Source organism: Petromyzon marinus, chromosome 59 (assembly GCF_048934315.1).
Source record: "Petromyzon marinus isolate PM22_M1 ecotype Great Lakes invasive population chromosome 59, UKy_Petmar_22M1.pri1.0, whole genome shotgun sequence".
NCBI lineage: Eukaryota > Metazoa > Chordata > Hyperoartia > Petromyzontiformes > Petromyzontidae > Petromyzon > Petromyzon marinus.
Genome location: NC_133725.1, coordinates 9,916,407 through 9,931,894, shown reverse-complemented (window position 1 = coordinate 9,931,894; position 15,488 = coordinate 9,916,407). Strand labels below are relative to the sequence as shown.

At 42.8% G+C, this 15,488-nt stretch overlaps 1 protein-coding gene across 2 annotated transcripts in view; it reads right to left on the bottom strand.

Annotated features, from left to right (window-relative positions):
- Positions 1–692: 692 nt before the first annotated feature.
- LOC116955306 (coiled-coil domain-containing protein 157-like) overlaps positions 693–15,488 on the bottom strand; it is a 33,871-nt gene continuing 19,075 nt past the window's right edge. For both annotated transcript variants that reach the window (XM_032976313.2, XM_032976314.2), the window contains exons 10-11: positions 4,040–4,187; positions 693–2,791 (exon numbers count right to left, since the gene is read on the bottom strand). In XM_032976313.2, coding sequence (XP_032832204.1) covers positions 2,637–2,791; positions 4,040–4,187 — 303 coding nt within the window. In that variant the 3' untranslated portion in view covers positions 693–2,636. The remainder of the gene's footprint in view (positions 2,792–4,039; positions 4,188–15,488) is intronic.

Here is a 15,488-nt window from a genome sequence, read left to right as displayed (position 1 = left end):
GGGGAGAGAGAGGTGGGGGTTGGGGGGTGGGGCAGCTGGGGGGAGAGAGAGGTGGGGGGTGGGGCAGAGCAAGGTCTGTGGTGGTGACTGGAGAGCTGGGAGGGGAGAGAGGTGGGGGTTGGGGGTGGGGCAGAGCAAGGTCTGTGGTAGAGACGGGAGAGCTGGGATGAGGGAGAGTTGGGTGGGTTGTAGGCGAGGCAACGGTGTCATCGTTGTGCTGCTATTATCTGCACAGTGCGCAATCTACCAGTGCTAAAACTGTACTTATCTACCAGTTATGTTACTTATTTATTGGATATTTACTTTTGTTACTTATTTACTGTTTTAAGTTCACTCGTTTCCGGTTAGTTTGTTTTCTTTGTGCACATTATGATTTTAATGTTAACAATTGATAGTGGAATGTATTACAAATGTAAACTTCGTATTAATATGATGGAATTAAGCTGCGGTAACGACGTTAAATATATGAATACATGCGGTGTATATTGAGGTGTGGGCTATCTGAAATTTGTTTTACACAAAATGCTATTTTTTCAGGGTATATGCGTCTGTGGGTTATATGCTTATGCGGGCTATATGCGGGAAAATACGGTACTATAGATTCGGTAGATACTCCTGTAGAGTCAGTAGTTACGACTACTGTCAGTAGATACTCGAGTCAGCAGATACTACTATAGTCACACAAACTCGTGTGGAGGCAACACTATTTATTTAACACACAACTGTTACACACACTATACATAGGGTGGTGACCACAGTCCTAGTCTCACTAACACTCGGGTATTACTTGGCGTGGCCAAGCCAGGAGGGCTTCTGCTTGGCCACGGCGACTTGGGGCTTCCAGTCTTCATGAGGCGTCTTCATCCCAGGCACGAACAGCCCCGCTCCCTCAGCGGCGCCCGCTTATGAGCTCCACGGCGTGGCCGGCCACACCCCGGTCACGCCCCCCTTCTCGAACCCTCAAGAAGGCTCCAAACCCCAACTACGTGACCCCAAGGTCCCCCCTGGGCCCCTGGCCCTCACCTTGATCCGGTCACGTGTTCAGTCGGGGTCACTCAGAGTGCCACGGCCTGCCACGACTCCCGTGGCACTCGTCAACGGCCTCCGCACTACCCGACCCGACAGTGACGTCATCCGAACCGACCCGACATGGTAGTGACATTATGTGTGTACAGACCCGACATGGTAGTGACGTCATATGTCACTACACTACTATAGAGTCAATATATACTACTGTAGTGTCAGTAGATACTCACGTAGAGCCAGATACTACTATAGTCACTAGATACTACTCACTCTATTGTATGTAGGATATGTAGTATATATGCCTATGGGGGGTAAAAAAAAAATAGGGAGGGGGAGTCGACAATAGTTGGAAACATTTCAGATCAACTATTTACCCCCCACTTTATATTACTTTTAGGACTTCTGCAAGCCTCTCATAATTTTGTTGACAGAAAAATGGACAAACGGAACGCCGGGCTTCCACAATAGCTTTGTATTTGTATATGTTATGTTTTTAAGAGAAGACAAGTTTTGAAATATATTTTTCCCCCGAGCAACGCTGGGTACTTCCTGCTAGTATATAAATAAAACATTAATAGATAACAAAATAAATTCGTAAAAAAAATCCCATGCAATTGCAGAATTAACACTCTCATGCTAAGCCTATTGAATAACATATGTAAACCAATTACGATTAATTATTTACAGCTATTTCTCATTTCCACTGCTGAATAAAGGTCTCCTTACGCTGTGTCGGTCGGAGGTATCGTTTGACAAGCGTGATAAACCATGGTCGAAGTGAATTGTTGAAGGGGATGGAGGGGGCCAGGACCAGTCCAGATATCACTAGCCACTGATGTTAGCTATGGCCAGGTACCAACTCAGTGGTCAGGTTCATAGTGTAGCATGTTAATATTGCATCACCGCTTCACCATAAAAAAAAGATCACAAAATGCAATTGCTGAAAATAATTTTCACAGGGTCATAATGGCCAATGGAACCACACCTCACCTTCGATCGCTTCCAGCCAGACACTGCTGTTGCAAAGGTGACGTAACTTATTAACAAATGCCCTAACTTTTCCCTAGCCCGAACCTACCCTTAGCCCTACTTGAATACATGCTGAACTCTACCTCATCGATCCACGACCCTTATTACCCACGGCTGCTAATATCCGCATGACACATAGGGTCTGTGGCCATATTCTTCCTGCTATCCATGATTATCCCTGGTTTTTCCCATCCTGCTTTATGCGACGGCTTCCTATCATCCATGAGTGAATTGATTTCAGTAGGCTGTTAACCACACAAGGGTTACACCTTGTATATACACTTCTTAAGAGCGTCCATCTCATGTCAATATAATATAAATGTTTAGTCCTCAGAACTGAAATATTGTACAGCCATTGGTGACCAAGCTGAGACCAAACACTGTACACTTGAGAATCCGATTATATTTTTAATGCCTGAAACTCATATTCAAACCCAAATTTTCAATGGTTCTGGCTCCATGTCTCTCACAGAGCCATTATACCCCCTCTAAAAGAGAGTCAGATCTAGGATTTGTAACTAGCATGTCAAAAATGCCTTTTTGATTTCTCTGACACCACAATTATCCCACAGAGCCACCCTTTACGTGCCTCCTACTCTGCCGGTGGGCTTTGGGAGTCTCTGTCGGAGCTTGTGAATGGCAGCGGAGAGGCGGGAATTCTCGCTCTGTAGAATCCGAACCCGTGTGGTATTCGCTTGGATGTGCCTCTCCATGTCACCCAGCACATCCCCAGAGTCTGCATGTCACACACAACAACAACAATGCACTCAACAACATGACCTCGTGGGCTAGAATATAGGCAGCAGAGTCAACAGCACAGTTCGGTAGGCAGAGACTTTGGAGGCGGCAGAAGAAAATGGGTAACATCCCACTGAGCAAAGGTTGACTGGCGGCTTCAACAGAAAACCTTGGAGCAGGAAGATGAGAGGTAGGCAGGGGTAAGGCCATAGAGAATATTGATTTCACATGTAGCAATGCAAAATAGATTTTTGGGTTTGGCGACAAAATCTGGCCAAATTTATATCATGAAGACTCCCACCACCTGACAAAGCCAAAACAAATTGTCACATGAGGCATGAGTATTTAACAATGCACCAATGATTATTGTTTTAGCTCACACCGGTAAGTTACAGAACAATTCTCACGACAACATTTTGCAATTCGACTAACGATATTTCACTTGTAACAACAAGCATCTTCAAAACAAGATCCAGGAAGTCATGATCCCTGTGTCACCTGATCCATATTCTTAAATATAGTTTTTATGACCTTACAAGAACCAATCAGATTTGAACTCTATAGTAACCATTAAAATATATTCTAATTGTATTATATTGAACTGGGATAATTACTACTATAATGAGCCAAGAATGTGTTTGTAACGCACGTGACATGCCGCACCCCTCCCCCGCGTCATTAATATTCATGATCGGGTGGATTTTTACACTCACGCAGAAGGTTGAGCGGAAAGACATTTCTTTGGCAAATTCGCTTTCAGTTTCACATTTCTTTATTGAAAGTTAATCTAATTAATAATTCTACACTGCAACAGAGTGGATTTGGTGTCTTATTTATTTATTCAGCACTTGAGACAAAAGATGTCTAATTTATGCTTATACATTATGGTAAAATAGACATTTCTCAGTGATTTTCCAGATATTGTATCGATTACCAAATAATTTCAACCCCAGCGACTGAAAGCAGAAGAGAATAAAGTATCAGAGAATTGAATTTGAACAAATTGAAGGTCAGTTATATCCAGTGCTACAGTGACAGGAAGTCAGGTGTTTGATGACATACTTTCTTGCAAGATTCACTGCCATTAAATTTACACAAGACACAATTATACTCTGTTAAATTTTTTCGTAAATATTCCAGCTTCCGTCCTAGGACGGGCAAAAGTCTTGTTGTAATTAATAGTCTATGCATTATTCATTATAAACTACTCTTCATGTTATAGAGTGTGAATGCTGGTGCTGTGTACACTCGGGAATCAGCTCTGTGGGCGTATGCAGCTCTGGGTGGCAGATGAGTAGACGCTGTTGCTCCTGCAGGGCACTCAGAGCACGCTCCCGGTCCATAATAGCCTCTTCCGCCTCCTCCCTCCGCTTCTCCTCTTGCCTTGCTAGTTCCTAATAATCATACACGATCATTAAAAAATAGATATGCACACAATAGGTTTCCTTCAAATATGTCTCTCCACCTAAAATATAAAAGTATATCTTACATAAACCTATCAGCTGTTTAGCCTTCTCGGAGTGCATAATTTGAGCAGCATATAAGCCTGACTGCTGATGAGACAGTGTCAAAACATGTCCAGAATTTGCTTGAATTAAATCAATGCTGTCATGTGGCTGAGGGTTGAGTAAGAAATATTTTTTTGCATGGAGAGACATTGTCTGCTTTATCTATTTTGTTATATATATTCTCCCCTACAACACGAAAATTATTCTTAGATATATAATCATGAATCAATCACTGTGTAACAAAAATATGTTTATATTCTTAGTTTTTTCGGTAAAGTCACGTTGAAGAGAAACAACAAAATAATAAAATATATATAAAACAATAAAAAATTCTCACGACGTTTCGACCATAACTCAAACGGTCATCTTCAGGTGTGTTGGTTTGCATAAATTTATTTTTAAACGGCGCATTTATTTAATTATAAAAAACGTTGGCGTCACGCGCAGCGATTTGGCAGGTTGCCCAGGACTAGTCCATCTATTTTTTTTAAAAGAGGAGGGGGGAGACGAAATTTTTTATAATGTATGCTGTCTGAAAGCCACTGTAAGCGTGAACAATTAAGAACTGAAATGGTTTATCAAATCTTTCCAATGATTGCTAAGATAGAATCCATCTTCTCGGTTTAAATTGTCTCTGTGCTTGTATATGTGGATAGCCTCATGAACGAATCTCTCATGGAAGCCAGATGGCTTACAAAGAACCTCCGTCTTGGAAAAGTCAATGGCATGTGAGCCTACTGAATTAGAACAATGATCTGCTACGGCCGAGGTGTTGGTCTTAACGTGTTTAAGGTCTGCTTTATGTTCACGAATGCGGTCCGAGACATGGCGTTTGGTTTCTCCAATGTAACTACTACCACAGAGGCAACTTAGTTTGTAGACACCAGGGTATTGTATGTCCGGAATCACATCTTTTACAGACGGAACCAGATCACGGATTTTATGTAATGTGTTGAAACGGACCTGGATCTTGTGTTTATTCAAGATTTTGGAGATCTTTTTTGTGATCCCAGCAATGTAGGGTAAAGTGATGGTTTTGAAAGGCTCCTCAAGAGGGTTCTTCTTCATGGTTTGAGTGATAGCTTTGCGGATTGTATAGTCGGAGTAACCATTAGCCCTAAGAGCTTGGTGTACGTGCTTGAGTTCACTGCTTATGTGTTCCTGGTCGGATATGCATTGGGCTCTATGATACAGAGTCTTGATGAGAGAATTCTTCTGTGATGGATGGTGGTGGGAATCCGGTTTCAGATAAGCATCCGTATGGGTAGCTTTCCTGTAGACAGAGTGGCTCATTGAACCATCAGGTCTCTTTTTAATTAGGACATCCAAAAAAGGTATCTTGCCATCTATTTCGACTTCCATGGTAAATCTGATGGCTGGGTGTATGGAATTGATGTGGTCGAAGAATTGGTCTAGAGCAGGCCGGCCATGTGGCCAGATGACAAAAGTGTCATCCACGTACCTCTTCCATAAGGTTGGGCGCAGAGTGGCAGTCTGGATGGCGTCAGTCTCAAATTTCTCCATGAAAATGTTAGCTATAACTGGAGAAAGGGGGGAGCCCATTGGGGTTCCCTCAGTTTGTTTGTAGAAAGTTCCATTCCAAGTGAAGTATGTATTGGTTAAACAGTGTCTCACCAGGGGGGGTACCTCAGTGTTTAGTCCTTGATGAACCAAGTCTTCAATGATTGCAATGGTGTCAGGTACAGGAACCTTGGTGAATAAGGAAACTACATCAAAACTAACAAGCAGGTCGTCTGGGGACAGGGAAATACCCTTGATTGTCGATACCAGGTGAGTAGAATTTTGTACCGCAGAGGTGGTCTTTCCAGTGAAAGGACGCAGGATTTCAGACAAAAAACGAGCTAGTTTGTAGGTGGGGGAGCTGATAGTAGAGACTATGGGACGAAGAGGTGTATCAACTTTATGTATTTTTGGTAAGCCGTATAATCTTGGTGGCCTGGCAGCAGAAGGTTTCAACGAAAACTGTTTAGATTGATCAATTAATGCGGTTGAATCAGAAATTATTTTGTTGGTTTGTGTGACGAGGCTGTTGGTGGGATCTCTTTTTATTTTTGTATAACTACCATCGTCGAGTAATTCTTTAATTTTGTTGTTGTATTCTATTTTATCCATGATGACAGTAGCATTGCCTTTGTCAGCTGAGAGGACTACAATATCATTCCTCTTTTTTAATTTATATAATTCAAAACGCTCATCTTTGCTGAGGTTGCTAGCTGGCATCTTAGCGTTTTTGAGGGTTGCAGCGATTTCAGATCTTGCTACGTCTGCAGCGATGTGACCCAGGCCCCTGAGAGCAACGTCTACTTGGGCAATTATATCATTAACTGGTATGTGCTTAGGTGTGACTGCAAAGTTTAGACCTTTAGCTAAAACGGATTTCAGACCATCGGAAATAGAACTGTTACTGCGATTAATTACGACTTTATTAACGTCTAACTTTTTGGTGTGTGGGTCCGGTCTTTTGTTGAAGAGGAGGTTAAATTTGGAAATCAGGTTTTCCTTACATTTGGTCGACATAGTAGCAGCGGAAGAGGCAGTCATATTGTCTACATGTTCCCAATCCGATGTGGACATTATTGCCGTCAATGATAAGTGTGATTTGTAGAGTGTCTTGTCTAACTGATCTAGTTCTGTGCGTATAAGTCTGATTTTTTCTGAGATAAGAGCTAAGCTAGTTTTGAAAAGAATTCGTTTCGCATTAGAAGAAGTTACAGCAGCAGAGGTCAGTGTAAATGCGATTGGTATTACCCCAGAGTCGCGGCATCTCTTCAGGAAGGTGAGAGACTCGATCAGCTGAGCTTTCTTATCCCGGAGTTTGTTGAAGGATCTTAAAGTTATGTGAAAACCCTCCCCATAGAGGCGATTAAATTTTGATTTAAAGCTTTCGTGACTGCAGTAATTCATATTCTTAGTTTTTTCGGTAAAGTCACGTTGAAGAGAAACAACAAAATAATAAAATATATATAAAACAATAAAAAATTCTCACGACGTTTCGACCATAACTCAAACGGTCATCTTCAGGTGTGTTGGTTTGCATAAATTTATTTTTAAACGGCGCATTTATTTAATTATAAAAAACGTTGGCGTCACGCGCAGCGATTTGGCAGTTTGCCCAGGACTAGTCCACCTATTTTTTTTTTGAAAAGAGGAGGGGGGAGACGAAATTTTTTATAATGTATGCTGTCTGAAAGCCACTGTAAGCGTGAACAATTAAGAACTGAAATGGTTTATCAAATCTTTCCAATGATTGCTAAGATAGAATCCATCTTCTCGGTTTTTTATAATTAAATAAATGCGCCGTTTTAAAATAAATTTATGCAAACCAACACACCTGAAGATGACCGTTTGAGTTATGGTCGAAACGTCGTGAGAATTTTTTATTGTTTTATATATATTTTATTATTTTGTTGTTTCTCTTCAACGTGACTTTACCGAAAAAACTAAGAATATGAATTACTGCAGTCACGAAAGCTTTAAATCAAAATTTAATCGCCTCTACGGGGAGGGTTTTCACATAACTTTAAGATCCTTCAACAAACTCCGGGATAAGAAAGCTCAGCTGATCGAGTCTCTCACCTTCCTGAAGAGATGCCGCAACTCTGGGGTAATACCAATCGCATTTACACTGACCTCTGCTGCTGTAACTTCTTCTAATGCGAAACGAATTCTTTTCAAAACTAGCTTAGCTCTTATCTCAGAAAAAATCAGACTTATACGCACAGAACTAGATCAGTTAGACAAGACACTCTACAAATCACACTTATCATTGACGGCAATAATGTCCACATCGGATTGGGAACATGTAGACAATATGACTGCCTCTTCAGCTGCTACTATGTCGACCAAATGTAAGGAAAACCTGATTTCCAAATTTAACCTCCTCTTCAACAAAAGACCGGACCCACACACCAAAAAGTTAGACGTTAATAAAGTCGTAATTAATCGCAGTAACAGTTCTATTTCCGATGGTCTGAAATCCGTTTTAGCTAAAGGTCTAAACTTTGCAGTCACACCTAAACACATACCAGTTAATGATATAATTGCCCAAGTAGACGTTGCTCTCAGGGGCCTGGGTCACATCGCTGCAGACGTAGCAAGATCTGAAATCGCTGCAACCCTCAAAAACGCTAAGATGCCAGCTAGCAACCTCAGCAAAGATGAGCGTTTTGAATTATATAAATTAAAAAAGAGGAATGATATTGTAGTCCTCTCAGCTGACAAAGGCAATGCTACTGTCATCATGGATAAAATAGAATACAACAACAAAATTAAAGAATTACTCGACGATGGTAGTTATACAAAAATAAAAAGAGATCCCACCAACAGCCTCGTCACACAAACCAACAAAATAATTTCTGATTCAACCGCATTAATTGATCAATCTAAACAGTTTTCGTTGAAACCTTCTGCTGCCAGGCCACCAAGATTATACGGCTTACCAAAAATACATAAAGTTGATACACCTCTTCGTCCCATAGTCTCTACTATCAGCTCCCCCACCTACAAACTAGCTCGTTTTTTGTCTGAAATCCTGCGTCCTTTCACTGGAAAGACCACCTCTGCGGTACAAAATTCTACTCACCTGGTATCGACAATCAAGGGTATTTCCCTGTCCCCAGACGACCTGCTTGTCAGTTTTGATGTAGTTTCCTTATTCACCAAGGTTCCTGTACCTGACACCATTGCAATCATTGAAGACTTGGTTAATCAAGGACTAAACACTGAGGTACCCCCCCTGGTGAGACACTGTTTAACCAATACATACTTCACTTGGAATGGAACTTTCTACAAACAAACTGAGGGCACCCCAATGGGCTCCCCCCTTTCTCCAGTTATAGCTAACATTTTCATGGAGAAATTTGAGACAGACGCCATCCAGACTGCCACTCTGCGCCCAACCTTATGGAAGAAGTACGTGGATGACACTTTTGTCATCTGGCCACATGGCCGGCCTGCTCTAGACCAATTCTTCGACCACATCAATTCCATACACCCAGCCATCAGATTTACCATGGAAGTCGAAATAGATGGCAAGATACCTTTTTTGGATGTCCTAATTAAAAAGAGACCTGATGGTTCAATGAGCCACTCTGTCTACAGGAAAGCTACCCATACGGATGCTTATCTGAAACCGGATTCCCACCACCATCCATCACAGAAGAATTCTCTCATCAAGACTCTGTATCATAGAGCCCAATGCATATCCGACCAGGAACACATAAGCAGTGAACTCAAGCACGTACACCAAGCTCTTAGGGCTAATGGTTACTCCGACTATACAATCCGCAAAGCTATCACTCAAACCATGAAGAAGAACCCTCTTGAGGAGCCTTTCAAAACCATCACTTTACCCTACATTGCTGGGATCACAAAAAAGATCTCCAAAATCTTGAATAAACACAAGATCCAGGTCCGTTTCAACACATTACATAAAATCCGTGATCTGGTTCCGTCTGTAAAAGATGTGATTCCGGACATACAATACCCTGGTGTCTACAAACTAAGTTGCCTCTGTGGTAGTAGTTACATTGGAGAAACCAAACGCCATGTCTCGGACCGCATTCGTGAACATAAAGCAGACCTTAAACACGGTAGGACCAACACCTCGGCCGTAGCAGATCATTGTTCTAATTCAGTAGGCTCACATGCCATTGACTTTTCCAAGACGGAGGTTCTTTGTAAGCCATCTGGCTTCCATGAGAGATTCGTTCATGAGGCTATCCACATATACAAGCACAGAGACAATTTAAACCGAGAAGATGGATTCTATCTTAGCAATCATTGGAAAGATTTGATAAACCATTTCAGTTCTTAATTGTTCACGCTTACAGTGGCTTTCAGACAGCATACATTATAAAAAATTTCGTCTCCCCCCTCCTCTTTTCAAAAAAAATATAGATGGACTAGTCCTGGGCAAACTGCCAAATCGCTGCGCGTGACGCCAACGTTTTTTATAATTAAATAAATGCGCCGTTTAAAAATAAATTTATGCAAACCAACACACCTGAAGATGACCGTTTGAGTTATGGTCGAAACGTCGTGAGAATTTTTTATTGTTTTATATATATATTATTATTTTGTTGTTTCTCTTCAACGTGACTTTACCGAAAAAACTAAGAATATGAATTACTGCAGTCACGAAAGCTTTAAATCAAAATAAAAATATGTTTCTTTTGTTCCTGGGTAGTAAGTGTTATTTTCTAATAACAAATGAAAGAGGGATATTCCAGTGTGCATTGAGAGGAATGTTTTCAATCACTACATATTCTCTGCTCTCGCATATGGATAAGAAACATGGACAAGCATAAATAAAATAGAACAAGAGCTGAAAATTGTGCAAATAAACATGGAGAGGTGCATGTTTGGAATTACATTGAGAGACAAAGAGATACAATATGAATCCGAAAACACAAGTAAGTTAGAGGCATAATTAATACTGCTAAGAAAAGTACTTGGGCTTGGACAGGACACTTTACTAGAAGGAATTGTGGCGAGTCTACAGTTCTCGAAACACGTTTATGTTTTTTATCTAAGTCAAAGGGTCTTTATGTGAGTCTATGGATCTCTATGTATGACGAAAGATGTCTATCAGTCACAGGTGACCAAAATGATACCATAAATAAACTTCACTTGAGAACCTGGTTCAATCAAAGGCAACCCACTTTCAAACCTAGGATCTCAGCAGTGCTGGCTCAATGCTCTTGACCTCTGAAAAACAAAATAATAAGAGGCTTGCACAAGTACAAAAAAGTTATAGAAAGTGGGGGGTAAATAGTTGATCTAAAAGGTTTGTGAAAATTGTCGACCCCCCCACCCCCCCTCAGAAAATATATTTACCCCCGCGTAGGTATATATACCTACACACCCTACAAACAACAGAGTAAACAGTATATATTGACTCTGTAGTTGTATCTACTGACTGTACAGTAGTACCGACTGAGCCAGTAGTAGCTATTGACTGTTTAGTTGTATTTACTGACCGCAGCAGTATTTACTGACCGTAGTGGTATATGCTGACTGTTTTAGCATCTACTAACTCTATATAGCAGTATCTACCAACTCGATAGCAGTATCTACTATCACTACAGCAGTGCATACTGACTGTGGTGGTACCTGCTATGATTACAGCAGTGCATACTGACCGTGGTGGTACCTGCTATGATAACAGCAGTGCATACTGACTGTGGTGGTACCTGCTATGCTTACAGCAGTGCATACTATGGTGGTACCTGCTTTCACTACAGCAATGCATACCGACTGCGGTGGTACCTGTTTTCACTACAGAAGTACATAACTACTGTGCAGGTGCCTGCTATCACTACAGCAGTGCATACCAACTGTGGTGGTACCTGCTTCCACTACAGCAGAGCATACCGACTGTGGATGTCCCTGCTATCACTGCAGCATTGCATACCGACTATTTAATGTGTAAATAATACACATTACATTTAAAGAATTACTAATCTACAACTCATTACTAATCATAACCAATGACTGATTACTAATCGATTATATAATTACAATACCCCCCCCTCCGCCTTTAATCACTGCACCTGATATGAGTTAAGTGATGACGTCACCCTGCTGCTCTATATAAAAACCGGGAGCAAGCGAGGGCTTTACCATTCTGGCGAATTGCCCGATGATGCTGGATGTATTTACCAGCGAAACGTCGTACTCAAACTGTAAATGTGGATTAACTCTTCAACACACCGGTGGGCTGAAGTAGTGAATTATTTGTCTTTTGTCAACGTGACACTTTTTTTGCTGATTGGCCGTGTCGGGTGGTGGAGGGTTACGACACATTTATAAATAAACGCGATCTAACACAAAAACCTTTATTATGAATAATATTGGTCGCGAAAGCCTACGTGTTAAACTGTGGTGTACCTGGTTTCACTACAGCAGTGCATACTGACTGTGGTGGTAGCTGCTTTCACTACAGAAGTGCATACTGACTGTGGTGGTATCCTGCTATGACTACAGCAGTGCATACGGACTGTGGTGGTAGCTGATATGATTACAGAAGTGTATACTGACTGTGGTGATAGCTGCTATGATTACAGCAGTGCATACTGCTGTGGTGGTACCTACTATGATTACAACAGTGCATACTGTGGTGGTACCTGGTTTCACAACAGCAGTGCATACCGACTGTGGTGGTACCTGGTTTCACTACAGCAGTGCATACTGACTGTGGTGGTACCTGCTATGACTACAGCAGTGCATACGGACTGTGGTGATAGCTGCTATGATTACAGCAGTGTATACTGACTGTGGCGGTAGCTGCTATGATTACAGCAGTGCATACTGCTGTGGTGGTACCTGCTATGATTACATCAGTGCATACTGACTGTGGTGGTACCTGCTATGATAACAGCAGTGCATACTGACTGTGGTGGTACCTGCTATGCTTACAGCAGTGCATACTATGGTGGTACCTGCTTTCACTACAGCAATGCATACCAACTGCGGTGGTACCTGTTTTCACTACAGAAGTACATAACTACTGTGCAGGTGCCTGCTATCACTACAGCAGTGCATACCAACTGTGGTGGTACCTGCTTCCACTACAGCAGAGCATACCGACTGTGGTTGTCCCTGCTATCACTGCAGCATTGCATACCGACGGTGGTGTACCTGGTTTCACTACAGCAGTGCATACTGACTGTGGTGGTAGCTGCTTTCACTACAGAAGTGCATACTGACTGTGGTGGTATCCTGCTATGACTGCAGCAGTGCATACGGACTGTGGTGGTAGCTGATATGATTACAGAAGTGTATACTGACTGTGGTGATAGCTGCTATGATTACAGCAGTGCATACTGCTGTGGTGGTACCTACTATGATTACAGCAGTGCATACTGTGGTGGTACCTGGTTTCACAGCAGCAGTGCATACCGACTGTGGTGGTACCTGGTTTCACTACAGCAGTGCATACTGACTGTGGTGGTAGCTGCTATTACTACAGCAGTGCATACGGACTGTGGTGATAGCTGCTATGATTACAGCAGTGTATACTGACTGTGGCGGTAGCTGCTATGATTACAGCAGTGCATACTGCTGTGGTGGTACCTGCTATGATTACAGCAGTGCATACTGACTGTGGTGGTAGCTGCTATGATTACAGCAGTGCATACTGACTGTGGTGGTAGCTGCTATGATTACAGCAGTGCATACTGCTGTGGTGGTACCTGCTATGATTACAGCAGTGCATAATGACTGTGGTAGTACCTGCTATGATAACAGCAGTGCAGACTGACTGTGGTGGTACCTGCTATGATTAAAGCAGTACATACTGTGGTAGTACCTGCTTTAACTACAGCAGTGCATACCGACTGTGGTGGTACCTGCTATGACTACAGCAGTTCACACTGACTGTCGTTGTACCTGCTATCACTGCAGCATTGCATACCGACTGTGGTGGCTCCTGCTATCACTACAGCAGTGCCTATCAACTGTGGTGGTACCTGCTATGACTACAGCAGCGCATACTGACTGTGGTGGTATCCTGCTGACTACAGCAGTGCATACAGACTGTGGTGGCAGCTGCTATGATTACAGCAGTATATACTGACTGTGGTGGTAGCTGCTATGATTACAGCAATGCATACTGCTGTGGTGGTACCTACTATGATTACAGCAGTGCATACTGTGGTGGTACCTGCTTTCACTACAGCAGTGCATACTGACTGTGGTGGTACCTGCTATTATAGCAGTGCATACTGACTGTAGTGGTACCTGCTATGATTATAGCAGTGCATACTGACTGTGGTGGTACCTGCTATGATTACAGCATTGCATACTGACTGTGGTGGCTCCTGCTATCACTACAGCAGTGCATACCAACTGTGGTGGTACCTGATTTCACTACAGCAGTGCATACCGACTGTGGTGGTTACATGCTTTAATTACAGCACCGCATACCGACTGTGGTGGGACCTGCTATAACTACAGCAGTGCATACCGACTGTGGTGATACCTGGTTTCATTACAGCAGTGCATACCGACTGTGGTGGTACCTGCTATGACCACAGCAGTGCAGACTGACTGTGGTGGTACCTGCTATGATTACAGCAGTGCATACTGCTGTGGTGGTACCTGCTATGATTACAGCAGTGCATAATGACTGTGGTGGTACCTGCTATAACAACAGTGCAGACTGACTGTGGTGGTACCTGCTATGATTACAGCAGTACATACTGTGGTAGTACCTGCTTTAACTACAGCAGTGCATACCGACTGTGGTGGTACCTGCTATGACTACAGCAGTTCACACTAACTGTGGTTGTACCTGCTATCACTGCAGCATTGCATACCGACTGTGGTGGCTCGTGCTATCACTACAGCAGTGCCTACCAACTGTGGTGGTACCTGCTATGACTACAGCAGCGCGTACTGACTGTGGTGGTATCCTGCTATGACTACAGCAGTGCTTAACGACTTTGGTGGTACCTTCTTTCACTACAGCAGTGCATAATGACTTTGGTGGTACCTTCTTTCACTACAGCAGTGCATACTGACTGGTGGAACCTGCTTCTACTACAGCAGTGCATACTGACTGTGGTGGTAGCTGCTATGACTACAGCAGTGCATAATGACTGTGGTGGTAACTGCTATGATTACAACAGTGCATGCTGACTGTGGTGGTGACTGCTATGATTACAGCAGTGCATACTGACTGTGGTGGCACCTGCTTTCACTACCGCACTGCATACTGACTGTGGTGGTAGCTGCTATGACTACAGCAGTGCATACTGACTGTGGTGGTATCTGCTATGATTACAGCAGTGTATACTGACTGTGGTGGTACCTGCTATGATTAAATCAGTGCATACTGACTGTGGTGGTACCTATGATCACAGCAGTGCATACTGTGGTCGTACCTGTTTTCACAACAGCAGTGCATACTCACTGTGGTGGTACCTGCTATCACTACAGTAGTACATGCTGAATCCATAGCAGTATATATCGACTCTAAAGCACAAACTACTAACCTGACAGAGTGGCATGGTGAGGCCTACTCCCCTGCCGAGCCCCCGGCCTCACATAGATTGCCCAGCCGGCTGAGGCTGGGGCTGGGCCGCTACCCCCGCCCCCCCACCATCCCCCCGCCCGCACTACAATAATACCATCTAAGCGCTATAATATTAGTATCTACCGATT